This window comes from Monodon monoceros, unplaced genomic scaffold (assembly GCF_005190385.1).
Source record: "Monodon monoceros isolate NGI ecotype Baffin Bay Population unplaced genomic scaffold, NGI_Narwhal_1 Super_Scaffold_18, whole genome shotgun sequence".
In the NCBI taxonomy this organism is placed as follows: domain Eukaryota; kingdom Metazoa; phylum Chordata; class Mammalia; order Artiodactyla; family Monodontidae; genus Monodon; species Monodon monoceros.
The window spans coordinates 143,427,727-143,448,105 of NW_021703774.1; the positions used below are offsets into that span (position 1 = coordinate 143,427,727).

The window sequence follows — 20,379 nt, forward strand, 5'->3', positions numbered from 1 at the left end:
CTCCGTGGCATGTGGGATCTTCCCGGACCGGGGCACGAACCCGTGTCCCCTGCATCGGCAGGAGGACTCTCAACCACTGCGCCACCAGGGAAGCCCTTCAATGCCACTTTAAATTCATACCCCTAATTCTTTGTAACATGCTTAAATGAGAGCTGTTATAAACTAGACAGAAGTCAATTTTCTCTCTTAAAAGAATATTGTAAGCCCTGCATTAAGTATAATATCAGATAGCAAACTTAAATCACAATTATTACTTTTTATAATTATTTGTATCCTATTTTCTATAGCATCTGAGCAAAAATATTCCATTTCCAGGTTTAATTTATGTGATTGGGGGCATCAGCAATGAAGGAATAGAGCTTTGTTCTTTTGAAGTTTATGATCCACTTTCCAAGCGTTGGTCTCCACTTCCTCCAATGGGAACCAGAAGAGCATATCTTGGGGTGGCTGCACTCAATGACTGCATCTATTCTATTGGAGGGTGGAATGAGACACAAGATGCTCTTCACACTGTAGAAAAATATTCCTTTGAAGAGGTAGGTTGGATGATTTCAATTGTTTAGTGTCCTGTTATTCTTTTAACGTCTGTAATGATCTGTAGTGCTGTGTATTCTTTCATTCATGATATTATTTATAGGTTTTTTCCCTCTTTTTTTTTTCTTTTCAAAGAATCAACTTTTGGTGTCATTAATTTTTTTCTATTGATGTCCATCTTCTATTTCATTGATTTCTGTTACTATTACTGTTTCTTTCCTTTCTTCTATTTGTTTTGAGTTCAATTTGCTCTTCTTTTTCTAGATTCTTAAAGTAGAAACTCAGATGATTGATTTTTAGACCTTTCTTTTTCTAGAACATAAATCTTTAAAGCTCTAAATTGTTTTCAAGCACTGCTTTAACTGCATCCCACACATTCTGATATATTGTATTTTAGTTAGCATTTACTTCAAAATAGCTTTTAATTTCCCTGGTAATTTCTTCTTTGACCAATGAGTTGTTACAAGTATTTTATTTAATTTTCAAATATTTGGGGATTCTCTAGATATCTTTATGTTATTGGTTTAATATAATTCTACTGTGATCACAGAGCATATTTTATGTGATTTCTGTCTTGGTAAATGTTTCATGTGCACCTGAAAAGAATTTGTATTCTGCTGTTGTTGAGAATAGTGTTCTATAAATGTCAGTTAGGTCAAGTTGGTTAGCATTCAGGTCTTTTCTAGTCTTTCTTTTTTTTTTGGCCACACGGTGAGGCTTGTGGGATCTTAGTTCCCTGACCAGGGATTGAAACCATGCACCCTGCAATGGAAGTGCAGGGTCCTAACCACTGGACTACCAGGGAATTCTCTTCCCTAGTTTTTCTAATTTGTTCAATTGTTTTGTCAATTACTAAGGAAGAAGTGTTGAAATCTCTATCTGTAATTATGGATTTGCCTGTTTCTCCTTTCATCCCCGTCAGGTTTTGCTTCTCATATTTTGAATCTCTGTTATTAAATGTGTATACATTGATTATTATATCTTCTTGATGAATTGATCTTTTTATAGCCATGAAATGTTTTTCTTTATCTCTGGCAGTATTCTTTGCTCTGAAGTCTATTTTATCTGATATTAAGGTAGCCAAGCTATCTTTTGATTAGTATTTGCATTGTATACCTTTTTCTTTCCTTCTACTTTAAATCTATGTCTTTAAAAACTACATCTCTTGTAAGATAATACATAGTTGTGGTCTGTTTTTTCCTACAGTTTGACAATCTCTGACTTTCAAATGGGCTCCTTAGAATTTTTACTATTTATATATAATGTAATTATAGATACAGTTGGGTTTTAGACTCTTATTTTGCTGTTTTTCTATTTACACAATCCATCCTTGTTTTTTCCTCTTTTCTGTCTTTTTTTTTTGGCTGCACCACACGGCATGTTGGGATCTTAGTTCCCCAAGCAGGGATCGAAACCACACCCCCTGCAGTGGAAGCACAGAGTCTTAACCACTGGACAACCAGAGAAGTCCCCTTTTCTGTCTTTATATTGTTATTGTTTTAGTATTCCATTTTATTTCTTTTGTCCAATTAACTATATCTCTTCACTCTTTTTCTTAGTGGTTGCTTTTGGGTTTGCATTATATATAATAGGTATTTTAATGCATTACATCTACATTCAAATAATATCATACCAGTTCACTTTTTTTTTTTACATCTTTATTGGATTATAATTGCTTTACAGTGTTGCGTTAGCTTCTGCTGTACAACAAAGTGAATCAGCTATGTGTATACATATATCCCCTCCCTCTTGAGCCTTCTCCCACCCTCCCCATCCCACCCCTCTAGGTCGTCACATAGCACCAAGCTGATGTCCCTGTGCTATACAGCAGCTTCCCACTATCTATTTTACAGTTGGTAGTGTATATGTGTCAGTGCTACTCTCTCAATTCGGCCCAGCTTCCCCTTCCCACCCTGTGTCCACAAGTCCGTTCTCTACATCTGCGTCTCTATTCCTGCCCTGCCACTAGGTTCATCAGTACCATTTTTCTAGGTTCCATATATATGTGTTAGCATACGGTATTTTTCTCTTTCTGAGTTACTTCACTCTGTATGACAGACTCTAGGTCCATCCACCTCACTACAAATGACTCCGTTTTGTTCCTTTTTATGGCTGAGTAATATTCCATTGTATATATGTACCACATCTTCTTTATCCATTCATCTGTCAATGGATATTTAGGTTGCTTTTATGTCCTGGCCATTGTAAATAGTGCTGCAGTGAACACTGTGGTACATGTATCTTTTTGAATTATGGTTTTCTCAGGGTATATGCCCAGTAGTGGGATTGCTGGGTCGTATGGTAGTTCTATTTTTAGTTTTTTAAGGAACCTCCATACTGTTCTCCATAGTGGCTGTATCAATTTACATTCACACCAACAGTGCAAGAGGGTTCCCTTTTCCCCACACCTTCTCCAGCATTTATTGTTTGTAGATTTTTTGATGATGGCCATTCTGACTGGTGTGAGTGATACCTCATTGTGGTTTTGATTTGCATTTCTCTAATGATTTACCACTTCACTTTTTTTTTAAAGAATTTTTATGTATGTATGTATGTATTTATTATTATTATTTTTTTGGCTGCATTGGGTCTTCATTAGTGTGCATGGGCTTTCTCTAGTTGCAGCAAGCAGGGGCTACTCTTTGTTGTGGTGCACGGGCTTCTCATTGTGGTGGCTTCCCTTGTTGCGGAGCACGGGCTCAAGGTGCGCAGGCTTCAGTAGTTGTGGCACGCGGGCTCAGTAGTTGTGGCTCGTGGGCTCTAGAGCTCAGGCTCAGTAGTTGTGGTGCACAGGCTTAGTTGCTCTGTGGCATGTGGGATCTTCCCAGACCAGGGCTTGAACCCGTGTCCCCTGCATTGGCAGGTGGATTCTTAACCACTGCACCACCAGGGAAGTTCTGCACTTCACTTTTAATGTAAGAAACTTACAAAAACGTACTTACATTTCTCCCTTCCATCCTTTGTGCTATTGTTGTACATTTTACTACTATATATATAGTAGACCCCACAATATGTTGTTGTTATATTTGCTTAAACAGTCAATTATATATAAGTAAATTTTGTTGAGAAAATATTTCATAATTATGCATATATTTACCATTTCTAGTTCTAGTCATTGTGTACAACTAAGTTTCTATCTCATATCATTTTCTTTTAGCCTGAAGAACTTCCTTTAATATTTCTTTTTGTACTGGTCTGCTGGCAATGAATCTCTAAGCTTTCATTTTCTGAAACTATTTTTCTACCATCATTTTTGAGAGATATTTTGCTGAGTATAGAATTTTAGGTTGTTCTTTTTTTCCCCCATCACTTAACATTGTTGTTTACTTAACTTCTTGCATTGTTTCTTTTTCAATTTTTAATGGAATATAGTTGATTTACAATGTTGTTAGTTCTTGCATTGTTTCTGATGAGAAGTCAGTAGTCATTCTTATCCTTGTTTCCCCATGTATGTAATGTCTTTTTTTTCCTTTGACAGTTTTTTAAAAAAATATTTATTTATTTTTTGGCTGCATCGGGTCTTAGTTGTGGCATGTGGGCTTTTCATTGTAGTGCGCAGGCTTCTGTCTAGTTGTGGTGCCCAGGCTCAGTAGTTGCTACGTGCGGGCTTTGTTACCCCGTGGCATGTGGGCTCTTAGTTCCACAGGGATCGAACTGGCGTCCCCTGCATTGCAAGATGGATTCTTAACCACTGGGCCATCAGGGAAGTCCCTCTTTGACAGTTTTTAAGATTTTTCTCTTTATCATGGGCTTCCAGTAATTTGAATATGGTATGTCTTGTTGGATTTTGGTGTTTAACCTGCTTGGAATTTATTGAACTTCTTGAATCTGTGGAATTATAGCTTCCATCAGATTGGAATGTTTTCAGCCTTATTCCTTCAAATATTCTCCTGCTGTCTTTCTGGGACTTAAGTAACATGCATGTAAGGCCACTTGATATTGCCCCATAGGTCACTGAGGCTCTGTTAATTTCTTCCCATCCTTTTTCTCTCTGTACTTCAGTTTGTTTTTGTTGGTTTTGTTTTACAGCTTTACTGAGGTATAATTGACAAAAAAAATTGTATGATTTTAAGGTGTACAGTGTGATGTTTTGCTATATGTATACATTGTGAAATGATTATCACAATCAAGCTAATTAACATACCCATCAACTCACATAGCTCCCTTTTCCTTTTTTTTATGTGTGTGGTGAGAGCACTTAAGGTCAGCCTTCTTAGTAAATTTCAAGTATACAGTATAGGGGCTTCCCTGGTGGCACAGTGGTTGAGCGTCCGCCTGCCGATGCAGGGGACACGGGTTCGTGCCCCCGTCCGGGAAGATCCCACATGCTGCAGAGCGGCTAGGCCCATGAGCCATGGCCGCTGAGCCTGCACGTCCGGAGACTGTACTCCACAACAGGAGAGGCCACAACAGTGAGAGGCCCGCATACCGCAAAAAAAAACACAAAAAAACAATATAGTATTCTTAACTATAGTCACCATGCTGTACGTTAGATTGCTAGAACTTACTCATCCTGCATAACTGAAACTTTGTTCTCTGTGCTTCAGTTTGGATAGTTTCTCTTGCTGTGTCTTCAAGTTCATTAATCAATGTCTAAACTTTTAATTTGCAGTGTCTAATTCCATTTAGGAAAATTTTCATTTCAGGTATTATATTTTTTAGCTCTAGAAGATCTTTTTGGTTGTTGCTTTTTAAATGTCTTCCATTTCTCTCCTCATCATTTTCATGTTTTCTTTTAGATCCTTGAATATATTTATGATGTCTGTTTTAAAGTTCTTGTCTGCTAATTCTATTATCTTGTCATTTTTGGATCTGTATCTGTTGAAATTTTTCTTCCTGGTTTAAGTCAGAGTGTTTTTGCTTTTCCACATTTCTAGTAACTGATTGGATGTTGGACATTGTGAATGTTATGTTGTTGAGTATTTGGATTTTGTCTTCTTCCTATAAGAAGTGTTGAGTTTAGTTTTGATAGGCAGTTAAATTATTTGCAAATAAGATTGATTTATTTGAGACTTGTTTTTAAGCTTTGTAGGGAAGGTCTAGAAGATCTAGGTCTTTTAGGTATAGTTTAGCCCTACCACTGAAGTATGGCCCTTCTTGACTCTCTACTGTATGCCTTAGCTGTTCAACAAGGTCTCTTCATTTTGGCTTGTCAAAACTAGAATATCATAAAGACGCAGATGTAGAGTATGGACTTGAGTACCCTGGGGGCGAAGGGGAAGCGGGGACAAAGTGAGAGAGTAGCATTGACATATATACACTACCAAATGTAAAATGGATGGCTGGTAGGAAGCTGCGGCATAGCACAGGGAGATCAGCTCGATGCTTTGTGATGACCTAGAGGGTTGGGATAGAGAGGGTGGGAGGGAGGCGCAAGAGGGAGGGGATATGGAGATATATGTATATATATGGCTGATTCACTTTGTTGTACAGCAGAAAATAACACAACATTGTAAAGCAATTATACTCCAATAAAGATATAAAAAACAACAACTAGAATATCATCCAGTCTTGTGTGAGCTCTGAGAATTGTTAAGCTTACAACTCCTTGAAAGGAAAACTGTTTCTTTGCTCACAATATTTTGACACCAAATGTGTGGGTTTTCCACACCAAGCTCTTCTCCAATTCTCTGTGGACACCACCAACTGGGTGTCCTACAAGTCAGTTCAGTTCTGACACTATCCCACAGGTTAAGGGCTCAGTCCCACAAGACTGCCCCTCACTTTAGACACCAGTCCTCAGGTTAACCACTAACTTGTTTACAAATTAAGGGTTCCCGTGATCCCTTCCTCAGGTTCAGTAATTCACCATAATGGCTCACAGAACTCAGGGAAACACTTTACTTAACTATTACCAGTTTATTATAAAGGATATTATACATTATTATAAATATAGAATAATAGAATAGAATATAGAATAGAATAGAATATATAATTTTTATATTCTATATTATTATAAAGGATACAAATGAATAGCCAGATGAAGAGGTACATACAGCAAGATCCAGAAGTGTCTTGATTACAGGTTTCTGCCCCAGTGAAGTTTGGGGTATCACTTTCCTGGCATGTGGATGTGGTCATCAAACCAGAAGTTCTCCAAACCCCATAGTTTAGGGATTTTTATGGAGGCTTCATCACATAGGCATGATCAATTATTATTTCAGCCTCCAGCCCCTCTCTCCTCCCTGGATGATAGGGTATGGACTGAACATTCCAAGCTTCTAATCTGGGCTTGATCTTTCTGGTAAAAGGCTCCCATCCTGAGGTTATACAGGATCCTGCCAAGAGTTGCCTTATTAAGGAGGAGACATTCCTATCACCCAGGAAATTCCAAGGGATTTAGGAGCTCTGTGTCAAGAACTGGGGTCAGAGACCAAATATATGTCTAACTATGTCACATCCTCCTATTAGTTGTTTTTTGACTGTTCTCATAGGGGCTCATTTTTTTTTCTTCTTTTTCCACTTAAAAAATTTTTTTTAACTTTCTCTTTGTTGTTTTTATTTTTATTTTTTATTATTTTTATTTTCTTTCATAGAGTCTCATTTTATGCATGCATAGTTTAGGGGTATTCAGCCAGACTCAGGGGAACCTCTGTCCTCTAGCACTCTTCCTTGCATGTCTCAACTGCATAATCCTCTCTAAACTCTGATTTCTGTCTCCTGGATCAGCTGACTGTCATACTCTGCTTGGGATTCCCTTCCCTGTACTGCTATTCACAAAGCCCTCCAGGCAGAAAGCCTGGACAACCATGAAGCTCACATTGTTTGTTTCTTTTTCTGAATCACAGTTTTTCATTGCCTGTTGTCCATTGTCTGAGGACTTTATTTCATATAGTTTGTTGAGTTTTCTAGGTCTTTATGGTAGGAGGGCAAGTTTGGTAACAATTACTCTATCATGACTGAAAGTAAAAATCCATTCTGTTTTCGTCCTTTTAACATGATTCCATCATTCACTGAGCATTTCTTTACTATCTGGCATAACAAAATATTTCAAGTACAAGAAAGCTTATACTTCTCTGATCTGGCCCTGGAATCAGTCATTTCTCCAAGAAGCATTAGTTCCTCTTAGTGAAGGACAGTATTTAGAAACCAAGATTAGGCACTCAGAGTACTCATTGCTACTGGGGTATTGCTGCTTCTAGGTATTTTCAGTAAACAGCTAAACATAAACAGCAAATGTATATATGTGTATATATGTATTCACACACATATTCATTTATAAGTATTTCTATATCTGTGCATATATGTTATAAAACCATGAGTTCACAATGATAGCACCAATTCCAGTATACCTCAGATTCTTTCAGGCCTTCGCCATTCCCATGTTTGTAAATACCTTCTCTATCAGTTAAAAACTTGGCTCCTGGTATTCTCTATTTACTTATTTGTTCAATGAAACAAATCTACCTACCATACTAGCTGTCTTCTCCACCTGCCACCTCTGCATATTACCCATCTTATCATTGCCCATATGAGCGCCCCATTATTCTCTCATGCCCTCAGTTACTAGGTTGATGCAATTATGCTAGGAAAAGAAGAGAAAGTAGGTTGTATCGTCATTGAGTCACTGTTCTACCATGCATTTGTTTATTAGTCCATTTATTCATTCACAAATACTTACAGACCTGGGGAAACAAAGGCAAACTAAATATATAAGGCCCCAGCTCTCAAGAAGCCTACATTCTAGTGGGGAATATAGAGAAATAAATAGACAAACAATTGCATTACAGTTTATTAAGTGCTGGGATAATGGAAGTACAAGGCGTGTTATGCCATAGACTTATAGGTTAGACAAATTTTTTCCAAATTAATTGCCATGGGATACTATTTTTTTGCATTGTTAATAGGAATTTGGTAACATGAGTTGCCCTGGTCAATTATACTTAGGGAAATTTGGATTAAACAAAGTTGAATACATTTCTTACAGGACTTCTTTACACAATTTATTAAATAATATACTTCATGAATCTTTATGCTAAGTCTCTCAAATTTAATTGACCACACAACCCTTACTTTTGTTTGTGAAACATCTTGCGGAAGAAAAGTGTTTCAGGGAACATATTTTATGAAATATGGATTAGTGTTATTTGAATTTTATGGTTCTTAAACTAGTTTTGGTTATTAAAACATTCAAAACCTAAAGATTTTTAAATTTACTTTTTTCTCTTTATAAGTAGAAAGGATTTTTATTTTTATATTTTTTTATTGAAATATAATTCACAAACCAAACACTTGAGTTGTTTCAGTGTTTTGGCTATTATGAACAGTGCTGCTATGGACATTTGTGTACATGTTTTTTTTGTGGACTGAATGTTTTCATTTCTCTTGGGAATATACCTAGGAGTGGAATTGCTAGGTCATATGGTAGCTCTATGTTTAACCTTTTGGGGCACTGCCAGGTTGTTTTCTAAAGGGGCTATACCATTTTACATAACCACAAGCAGTATATGAGGGTTCTAATTTCTCTACATCTAATGCTTATTATTTATCTTTTTTTATTATAGCTGACCTAGTAGGTGTGGACTGGTATCTCATTGTGGTTTTGACTGGTACTTTCCTGATGGTTAATTAGGTTGAGCATCTTTTTTTTTTTTTTTGCGGTACGCAGGCCTCTCACTGTGTGGCCTGTCCCGCTGCGGAGCACAGGCTCCGGACGCACAGGCTCAGCGGCCATGGCTCACGGGCCCAGCTGCTCCACGGCATGTGGGATCTTCCCGGACCGAGGCACGAACCCGTGTCCCCTGCATCGGCAGGCGGACTCTCAACCACTGCGCCACCAGGGAAGCCCAGGTTGAGCATCTTTTATGTGCTTATTGGTCATTTATCCTTCTTTGAAGAAAAATTTGTTCTAATTTTGTCCATTTTAAAATGGATTATTTGTCTTTTTCTTACTGGATATGAGTTCTTTATATATTCTAGATGCAAGTCCTTTGTCAGATATATGACTTGCAAAATTGTTTTCCCATCCTATGGTTTTCTTCATTTTCTTGATGGTATTCTTAGAAGCACAAAAGTTTTTAATTTTAATGTCCAATTTATTTTTTTCGCTTGTTGCTTGTGCTTTTGGTGTTATAACTAAGAAACCATTGCTTAATTCAAGATCATGAAGATTTATGCCTACTCTTTTTTTAAAGTTTTACAGTTATATTTAGGTCTTTCATTAATTTTTGAGTTAATTTTTGTATATGGTGTGAGGAAGAGGTCCACCTTCATTCTTTTGCATGTGGTAACCAGTTGTCCCAGCACCATTTGTTGAAAAGACTCTTTTCCATTTGATTGTATTGGTATCTTTGTTGAAAATCAGTTGACCATAAATGTGAGGGTTTATTTCTGGACTCTTAATTCTATTCATTTATCTATATATTTATCCTTATGCCATTACCACACTGTCTTAGTTACTGTAGCTCTGTGGTTTGAAATCAGAAATTGTGAGTCCTCCAACTTGGAATTTCTTTTTAAAAGTTGGTTTGGCTGTTCTGGGTCCCTTGAATTCCATATGAATTTTAGGATCAGCTTGTCAGTTTCTACCAAGAAGCCAGCAGGGTATTGATAGGGATTACATTGAATATGAGATCAATCTGGGGAGTATTGCCATCTTAACAATATTAGGTCTTTTCATCTTGAACATGGGATGTTTTTCCATTTATTTAGGTCTTCTTCAGTTTGTTTCAACAGTGTTTTATAGTTTTCAGTATCTTGCATTTTGTTGGTTAAACTTATTCCTAAATATTTTATTACGTTTGATGCTATTGTAAATTGAATTTTCTTAATTTCATGTTCAGCTTTTTTCATTCCTAGTGTATAATAATTTGATCAATTTTTGTATATTCATCTTATATCCTGAAACCTTGCAGCACTTGTACTGTTTTTGTGGATTCCTTAGGATTTTCTATGTACAAGATCATGTCATCTATAATTAGAGATCATTTTATTTTTTCCTTTCCAATCTGGATGGCTTTTATTTCATTTTCTTTACTAATTGCCCTCGTTAGACCCTCCAGTATAATCTTGAATAGAGATGGCAAAAGTAGAATTTTTGTTTTGTTGTAAAGCATAATTTTGATTCTCATGTGTGACAAGTTTCAAACTTTGGTGATATTTCAGGTTCCTTTCACTTTCTAAGTGGTCTCTATTATATGGGGGGAATAGAGAAAGTGAACTTTCTGAGGGCGCTTTCTCTTGCTAATGTTTCTCTATGGCTAAAAATGAATAGGTTTTCATTTCAAAGTTAAGTGCTTATCAGTAATGTTACCTTGGTTTTTCATGCATAAATCTGAAATGTTATTGTTATTTACTGTCTACTAAAGTCCTACATTATAGATTCAAACCCTAAAGATAATGTAAAACATGTTTCTGGTTTTACAGAGTTTATTTTGAGGGGACTCAAAATAAAAAGCAAATTGTAGTTAATACACTGATAGAAATGAAAGATAAACATTACTGAATGAGCCCCATGATTCCCTTACTCTTCTTGTCCAGAGCCATTTTTGTAGGGGAGCAAAGGTTAGCTCTCCCTAATGATAAACATAAACCCAACATCCTGATTTATCTTAACCAGCTATAGGTATTTTTGTGAATATACCTATCTTTTAAAATGAGTATTTTTTCAGCTGTGAAAACTTTGTGATGTATTCTGTAATTTCATATAATCAAATAGCCTTCAAGTTTAATATGGTCCTTCAATTTCAAAGGATTGTCCCTGGTGTTAGTATTTCAGAATTTCATTTAAGTTCAGATCAGCATCTATAATGTGCTGGTTCTATACTGGGTACCGGGATATGAAGCTCATTAAGTTGCTGTCCTCAAAAAGTTCACTCTCTAGCACTGATGAATAATCTTTTTTCATCTTTTATGACTTTATAAACTTTGTGCATCATATGCTTTATTTTCAGATTCTTTTTTTTTAATCTGGAAACTTTTTCTTTTCTCTCTTGATTATTTCTCAGGGACTTTATTAGCTTTCCTGTTTTCTGGGTATAGACATTTTCCCTGGAGTAAGACTTTACAGTCATTTTGGATATAGCAGCTTATTGAAATTTCTTCAGTGAATAATGTATACCAGGAGTTAGCAAACTTTCTATTAAAAGGCCGGATAGTAAACATTTTAGGCCTTGGGGGCCACATACAATCTCTTCTTTTTCCATATATACTTTTTTAAATGAACGTTTTAAAAAATATTTATTTATTTATTTGGCTGCATTGGGTCTTAGTTGCGGCATGTGGGATCTTCGTTGCTACATGCAAGATCTTTAGTTGCAGCATGCGGGATCTTTAGTTGCGGCATGCAGGTTCTTTAGTTGTGGCACACGGGATTTTAGTTGCAGCATGTGAACTCTTAGTTGTGGCATGCAGGATCTAGTTCCCTGACCAGGGATCAAACCCGGGCCCCCTGCATTGGGAGCATGGAGTCTTAGCCACTGGACCACCAGGGAAGTCCCTTAAATAACCTTTTAATATGGAAAGATCATTCTTAGTTTGTAGGCTTACAAAAATAGGCCCTAGTTTCCAATCCCTGATCTGTACTACCTTTCTGAAAATATGTTTTGCAAATTACTAACTGCACCAGATGGTCGTTGAAAAAAGGAATCCATATTCGAATAAATTTGGCCAGTGTTGTTTACTGTATTGTTCTCTTGGAGATTTATAAGACCTATTATATTAAAGATTTTAAAAAGTCCTTCCAGACTTCCCTGGTAAATTTCTAGATTATCTCTTGGTGACCATAACTTATAAGTAATCACAGATATATTTTTCATTACTTTCCTCTAAATTCACTACTTTAAACTTCAATTTAAAATGTTCTATATACTTATATGACTGGATTGTGAGTTTGAAATTTAAACATGTAAAAAGAACCAGAGGGACTTCCGTGGTGGTCCAGTGGGTAAGACTCAGTACTCCCAATGCAGGGGGCCCAGGTTCCATCCCTGGTCAGGGAATTAGATCCCACATGCATGCCACAACTAAGAGTTCGCATGCCGCAACTAAAAGATCTCGAGTGCTGCAACAAAGATCCCCGCATGCCGAAATTAAGACCCAGCACAGCCTAAATAAATAAATAAATAAAAATAAATATTAAAAGAATAAATAAAAATTTTTAAAAAGAACCAGAGTGCCTAATTTCTCAGCACTTTTCTCTGTTACCATGTTATGGCACTGCTAACTTCTTTTTTTCTCTTATCCAGGAAAAGTGGGTTGAAGTTGCTTCAATGAAAGTGCCTAGAGCAGGCATGTGTGCTGTGGCAGTCAACGGGCTTCTGTATGTTTCTGGAGGTCGATCTTCCAGTCACGATTTCTTGGCCCCAGGTACCTTGGACTCAGTTGAAGTTTATAACCCTCATTCAGATACATGGACAGAAATTGGTAACATGATCACCAGTCGTTGTGAAGGAGGTGTTGCTGTACTATGAAATAGTAAGCGTAAGAGAGCACAGGAAACATTTTGAAAATACAGGGTCTCACCTTTTGCAAATCACACTTGTGTTTGGTGATAGGACCCTTTCATCTGTTGAGTTTTCTGTGAATTTGGTAGATAAATGAGTAAAAAATGATTTTTTTTAAAGAATTTGAGTGAGAAGCGATATGGAATATATCCTAAATCAATAAAGAGTTCACACAAATTTGCCAAGCTTACCAGTAGATATGCTGTTTATGCTCTAGAATTGTCCAATTAGGAGTAGAGTCCTATTTGTAAAAATGATTTGCTAGAAGCTTCTTGGCAAATAGTCCCTTTAGCTGCTTCTCCAGTGCAGTTAAGCTGTAACATGACCATTGTGTCATTTAAGAATATCAATGAGACAGTTTAAAGGTATCTATACATTCATGATTCAATCCAGAGTGCAATTTTCCATGGTCATAGTTTACTCTACAAAGAAAAGCCAATGAAGCAACTTCCTACTTTTATTTTATTCCAGGAGTTTTCACTAGTCCCAAACTTTTTATTAACAGCAGGAAAACTGGGAGGGACATGTGGGAAATATCTAGCTATTTATATATATAAGTTTTCACCTGTTGATAACAGCATAAAAAAAGCTTTTGCTCACTTATGGTTTTGTCTTGATGCTGGAATGCAGATGAGGAATTAATAGGAGGTTCTTAGTGACAGTCCTTTATTGCAATAGGATGATGTAATGGGTGATAGAGCCCAGCAGGTTGAATGCACCTTTTTCTAAATAGTTACCAAAAATACGTTTAGCTTGGGGAAGAGGGAATTCATTAGATTATCAAGCTTGGTAAAGCATACTCACACTTGGGCAAGCCTAAATATGAGTTTAGTACAAAGCTGCTGCCTGGCTTGGAGAAGATGGAATTGTAGGTACTTGTAAAACTTTTTACAGATACTAACTCATAAGTGTACGCTGAAAGGCCTCTGACCCAAAACTGCTTCTCAAAACTTCTCATTTTCCCTGAGAAGCATTCTAAAGAATTGTTTTCTGTCCATTTCTGAGATGAAGATTCTTTGTGTACATGATCATCACTTTTAAATTATTTCTACTAGTCAGTTGGAGCCATATATATTAAAGGTCTTATACATTTAGGTTTACCTGGCTGTTCCAGGATTTGATTTGTATATCCCTGATTTCCCCTTTTCTGTACAATCCTCCAGTATATTATAGGCATCAGTGGCTTATTTAGATAGAAAACCTTTGGTAAGCATTAAAGACTCAGGCAGCACTCATATCCAAAATATTTGGATAGACTCACAAAGATACTTTCCTTCATAACTTAACCATATGCATATATTAAGAAAAGCTTACGTAGTGCAGACAGAAAGCTGTGTATCCCATTCTTTGGGGTACCCTGAAAGTCTGAAGGGTCACAGATGCCCGGCTGGGATCTGTAAAATGTCAAGGAATGAAGTATCAAGATAATTTGTAAACTATTTGAGTTGTAACTCATGTGCCTTTAATATTTCTAGTTAAAGAGAATCTGCATTCTGGTTCAAGAGATTTACAAATTTTCCTATCATTTAATTTTCATTATTGCCTGATGCCAACCTAAAATGGCACTATGAAGGGAGGCATTTTGTACTGCTGTGGCAGAAATGTAGTCAACACAATCAGTGTTTGGGCCTAATAGGTCCAGACAATGCCTGAAAATAAGTAATTATAAATATGCTTATTTCCTAGGTAATGACAGATTGTTTTAAAAAGAATGTACTAATAAAGTATCTTGATTTCTTTGCTTTTTCTTGTATTACTAATTAATTTAGTTTATTAGCAGCATTCCTGGATTATCAAAGTGTAGTAGGGCTGCCCATGATTTTTAGTGTTTCAACTTTAAGGACTTGCACATTTAGTTTTACATTTAATTGTTTTCTGAGCAACTGTTAACGTGATCTTCCTCCAAAATATTTAACAATTCAATATACTTCTAAATATCCTGTCCAATGTACTTAAAAATCGCACACTGTAGAGAATTCCCTGGTGGTCCAGTGGTTAGGACTCAGAGCTTCCACTGCAGGGGGAACGGGTTCAATCCCTGGTCGGGGAACTAAGATCCTGCATGCTTTGTGGCGCGGGCAAAAAAAAAAAAAGTGGGCAGTTAGCCTAAAAATATGACTTGCCCCTATTCTGAAAGATTGAGATCAGAGAAAAGTTTTAAGTTTGTGCAGTCCTCATTCAATTTAAGAGAAGCAAAGAAGTAATTTTCCTCACTGAAACAATCTGAGTAGGATCTGAGAAGGAACTTCTGAAGAGTATGAGCTTTCTTTCCTTCAGTATCAAGCTGTAGTAAACTCTTCTCTACATTAATAAAGAAGGATCGTGTGGTGATTTCAGCCACAGGCTTTTAACTGGTAAGCTTCTTAATGATCAGAACAAGCTCTAGCTCTATAGTGTTATATTTGTTAATATATAACTGAAACAACATAATTGAAACAACAGAATTTATTGTCTCACGGTTTTGGAGGCCTGAAGTCAAGCTGTTGGTGGAGTTGGTTCCTTCTGAGGGCTAAGAAGGAGGGATCTGTTCAAGGCTTCTCTCCTTGGCATGTAGATCTTCATGTTCACATGGTATTCTCTCTGTATATGTTACATTTTCCATTATAAGAACACCAGTAATATTACATTACAACCTACCCTTATAACCTCACTTTAACCTTATTAATAACTCTGTAAAGACCCTATCTGCAAGTAAGGTCACATTCTGAGATGCTGTGGATTAGGACTTGAACACACAATTCATAAAAAAATCTTGTAACGGGTGTGTAACAAAGTAAACAAGTTACCACTTTAGATTATGATCTTTCCACAGCAAGAATCATTAAAGTGAAAATTATATGTATATAATTTACTTACGAAATTTAAGTTACCTAATATTCGAATACTTATACAAAGGTAACGTATACCAGATGATACCATTTCCTGATTTAAATTCTTATAACATTGAAAATGTTTCTCCTTTTTTATGAGACTAAGCATCTCAAAAGAGTAAGTTTTAAAGTTAGAATTCAAGGTGTTGCTTTTACTGTTTTAAAAAAGCTTTTGTGTGAGTTGACATGCAAAACTAGATAGAACATTAAGATGTCTCCAGCTTGACTTTTCCTAGTTTGTATATCCTAGAGGCTTTATTCTTTTAACTATTTAACTATTTTTGACCAGCTGGTGTTATGTTTGGAGATAAGTTGCATCTATATTCTGCCAAATATCCTGGTAAAACCTGGAAAATGTGTCTAGCTTTTCTTTGAACATAGTTTTCCCTCGTGACACTGCTCCCTACTGACTTCAGAGCCACAGATCCTTTCAGTTCAAATAACTAGGTTGTGCCAGGTAAAAAGAGCTTGGAAATGCAGTTCCCAGGGGCAACTGCAATGAAAACTCCACACTGGAGCCACCTATTATTTTCAGACACTCATGGATACCAAGTTTTCCTCTGAGGGTGTGTGTGTGTGCGTGTGCGTGTGCGTGTGCGTGTGTGTGTGTGTGTGTGTGTGTGTTTTCAATGATCCTAAAGCTCTAGCACAAAGGTTTTTCATCTTTTAATTTACATTTTTCAAAACAATTAAAACATTGAAATTTTTAAGTGGATGACTATAAAGTTCATAAAGACTGAATAAGAACTATAACCTAATATAACATGAAAAGGACTTGTTAAGGGTTTTCAAGCTGTTTCTCAGTGATTCCTTATAAAATAAAGATTTCTAGAAATGAAGAATAATTTGGGAAGAATAAATCACCACTGGTGGGAAAAAAGAGCTAAACTGGAGAGGTAGAAAAAGGTGATGCCAAAACACAACCTTACAAGGCTTCTAGCCAACATGCTAACGTCATCTACAGAGTAGTTTTATATTTATTCTACTTGCCTAAGTCTCTTGGGTCCCTTCTCTGGATAAAAACCTTTAACTAGTAAAGTGATTACAAATGAAATAAAGGCCACTAAAGTGACTACTATCCTCAGGGCTTTGAACCAATTGGGATAATGTGGCAAGAGAAAAAGTTCAGTGTGTAATGCTATCCCCAAACCTATTATTACTGTGACTATAGCTTCACTGAGTCTTTCAGAAACAAAGAACGCAAGCCATGAAAACACAACAGGAGCTGTACTATTAGCTAAATTGAGGAAGTCTGGTTTGGCTGGACTACCTTGTGGCAGAGTAAAACCCCATCTGATCCCTCCCAAGAAAGACAGGAAACTGGCTCCATAAGCCATCTGAGTAAAAGCTAATATGGGAATATAAGTCTTTGTCATCACCATGACCAGTGGTGGAGCAATGAAGGGGATTAGTCCTGCCAGAGTTATGTATAATGCTGGCTTTGGGCTGTCAGGCAGGTAACTGATGGTTTGTGGTGGCCTGGCTGGAAGTACTGCTTGCTCTTGCTTCTTCTTAAAGCTGCATGGGGAAGTGTGATAATATTGTGTCTTGCTCATACACACTGGAAATGATGAGACAAGCCAAGGCCTTGGAAACAAAGGGGAAAAGTTCTGCTGGAGGCCTGTTTTGAGAGAAAATGTTTCTATTCTCCTTCTGGCTCCTAGTCTGATTGTGGAAGGGTACTTCAGCATCTATAGGGAAAACAGAACAAGAAGACAAAAAACAGATTTAAAAAAAGGAAATCATCAAATGTTTTAGTCCCAATCTGAGACAATATAAAAACAAACCGCCTGCTTTCTGTTAGCACATCGAACTTAAAGAAAGGTTGGACTACAGGATGATGTTATTATTGCTGGCAAAGACTATTAAACAGCTATACAACATGCAAAAGAAACTACTGAATAGAAACCAGTGATATATTTTGGCCTACCACTAAACTTATCCCATGAAAGAAATATCTGAAGGAGGAACAGCTAAAGACTAGGTCTTCAGTTTTTGGCATTCTAAACTGCCTCTTCTATTTATAAATTGCAAAAGAAGCAGCACTAATTACTGTGGAAATGCTATTTTATGTAGAGAAAATTAAGCTTTAGACACTGCATAATTTTCATAGCTTCATGCCTTTCTACATATGTCTGCCTAGAATTCTAGATTACCATTTTTCTATCTAGGGAACTTATCTTTAAAAATTTGGCTTGAAGCTTTCTCCAATCTGATGTAATCCTCCTATAAGTACCATATACACACTTCCATCATAATTCTCACAGTGAATTAAAATCTTGTGTTTACTTGTCTGTCTCAGTAGACTTGAGAGCCAGGACCATGTATTTTTCTTTGCCTTAAAAAAAAAAAAAAAATCCCCAGTGCCTTTCATGGTACGTGGCCAAAGCAATAACCTCTCTTGCTGATTCTGTGCTTTAGTGAGTAGATTCCATACTTCAACAGTTAAGCAGATCAACATTAACTCAAAAAATGTTGGATTAAAGAAAAAAATGAAAGTTATTTAAGAATCTTGGTGGTTACTCAAAATGCTAGGAATGATTCCATCTTGAGGCTTTTTTTTCCTTTTTGTCTAGAATGTTCTTCCCTGAGGTACCTGCATGGCTCATTGCCTCACTTCTGACCACCCTATTTATAAATGCAATCCTTAAGTCTACTGTCCCTATTCCCCTTCCCTGCTCTATAGTTCTCCACAGCACTTACCACTTGACATATTAGATGTCACTTATTTATATTTTACTCTTCCCCCGATCAACCAGAATATAAGAGGGTAAGGATTTTTGTCTTCTTTTTCACTATTGCCTAGCCAAGCAATACCTGGAAAGTAATGCTCAAATATTTGCTGAATAAACCAACCTTTGAAGATGCTCGAGAAAACTTCTGGATGAAGTGAACCATAGTGGGCCCCATTGAAAGTCTTGCTTAGGAAGATGCCACACAGTTCTGATTAATGTATTTTTATAGCTCAGTGGAACATCTGAATCAGAAGCATGTTGCTGTGTACAAAACAAGATGTCATTTAATTTTCTTCACTTTATACATAAGTTTTAAAAAGTAGTAATTCGGGATAATTTCTTCCATATAACAGTTCCTTTGAAAACAATAATGTTTTCAAAATATCAGTAACATTAAGTAAATAGATCCTTTTCTTCTCTGAACCATTCTTTTAGCTTTTGCTGTTTGGTGTAACAGAAAGAGTAATGCACAGAGACAACAGATCTGGATTTTTACAAATGCCTCCATCATTTCCCAGCTGTGTGACCTTGGGTAAATTGCTTCCTTGAAGTGCCAGCTTTCTTATCTTTAACACTGAAAGTCATAGCTTGTCTGGTCTATTAGTTATCTATTTTGGGACTTAGCTTAAAGTAATGATAGTAGCAATCAATACAATTAGCTGTGAATCAGGCATTGTAACTATGTAATTACTGTAACTGTTGAATAACCTCATCAACTTGGTGTTGAAAGGCAGTAATAGCCTGTTAAGTTAGAGTGCAGACTTTGGAGTCAAACAATCTGGGTTGGAATCCTGGCTCCACCACGTATTAGCTATGTGACTTTGGACAAATTATTTAACCTGGCTATGGTGCAGTTCACTCACCTATAAGGCTTATGATAACTACATAGGGTCGTTGTAAAAATTAAGTAAGTTAATACATGTAAAAAGCTGAGAACTGTCCCTAACACAAAGTAGGCACTCAAAAAATACTAGCTATTATTCCCACCTTACACAATGTAAGCAACCAGTAAGTGGCTGAGTGAGAGAGAATATTATGAATCCAGATCTGTCATATTTATGTAAGTCCCATTCTTAACCAAAAGAATAAGGTGTCTAAAAATCTAAAACCCACAGTTGCTGCTTAATTTAAAAACGTAGTGAACTAATTTCTTGATTACAGATCTTAGGGCTGGTTCAAGAAATCCTGTACACCAGCCCGTCAATGTCTTCATTCTGTATATATGTATAAGGAAGCAAGTAGGGAGTTAAGTTATCCCGGGTCTCTGAATAGATGTTAGATGACACCCACATCCACCTACTGACTCCCAGACACACATACCTGCAGGGCCCACACACTCACCTTTGTTCAAAATCACCTTCGTAAGGGATTTCAAAAAGCTCAACGCTCCCTCAACCTTCCAAACTCCCTAGGCACTGTGACATGTGCTTTCCAGCTCAAGAGTATTAAAGAGAAAAGTGACAGCCTAAAGGCCGGGGACGGCAACTGGTGAGGGGGTTAGGGACAAAGACCCAAGGGATCCGCTCAATTTGGGTGAGAACGCTCAATATTTCCACTGCGCCAAATAAAAGAGTTGCAAACTGCAAGCCTTAGAGCAGACATCAGAGAAAAGGGGACGCAAAGATCCCCGGGAAACTTTGCCCAATAGTACCCGCGACCTCAGTTTACTCCGAAGCCTTGGTGCCCCCCTTTCCCAACCTGCACCTGTGACAACAGCCCTACTACTCACCTGCCAGCGTCGCGCGGGGAGGTGGAAAGCTGAATTGCAAGAACAGCTTGGTACTGCGGAAAAGCACT

General features: G+C 37.0%; 2 protein-coding genes across 2 annotated transcripts in view; one reads left to right on the forward strand and one right to left on the reverse strand.

The window, feature by feature from the left end:
* The window catches only part of IPP (intracisternal A particle-promoted polypeptide), a 40,034-nt gene extending 25,185 nt beyond the window's left edge, over positions 1-14,849 (forward strand). Inside the window, exons 8-9 of the mRNA XM_029230869.1 lie at positions 316-536; positions 12,720-14,849. Of these exons, the coding sequence (XP_029086702.1) occupies positions 316-536; positions 12,720-12,944 (446 nt within the window). The 3' untranslated portion in view covers positions 12,945-14,849. The remainder of the gene's footprint in view (positions 1-315; positions 537-12,719) is intronic.
* A 9-nt stretch (positions 14,850-14,858) lies between these two features.
* On the reverse strand, positions 14,859-20,378 carry TMEM69 (transmembrane protein 69). The gene is made up of 3 exons (XM_029230870.1): positions 20,312-20,378; positions 18,704-18,843; positions 14,859-17,538 (listed from the first exon to the last, which is right to left on the reverse strand). Exons 2-3 carry the CDS (start codon positions 18,755-18,757, stop codon positions 16,825-16,827), a joined length of 768 nt encoding a protein of 255 aa, XP_029086703.1. The 5' UTR covers positions 18,758-18,843; positions 20,312-20,378; the 3' UTR covers positions 14,859-16,824.
* Between the last annotated feature and the right edge of the window lies 1 nt (position 20,379).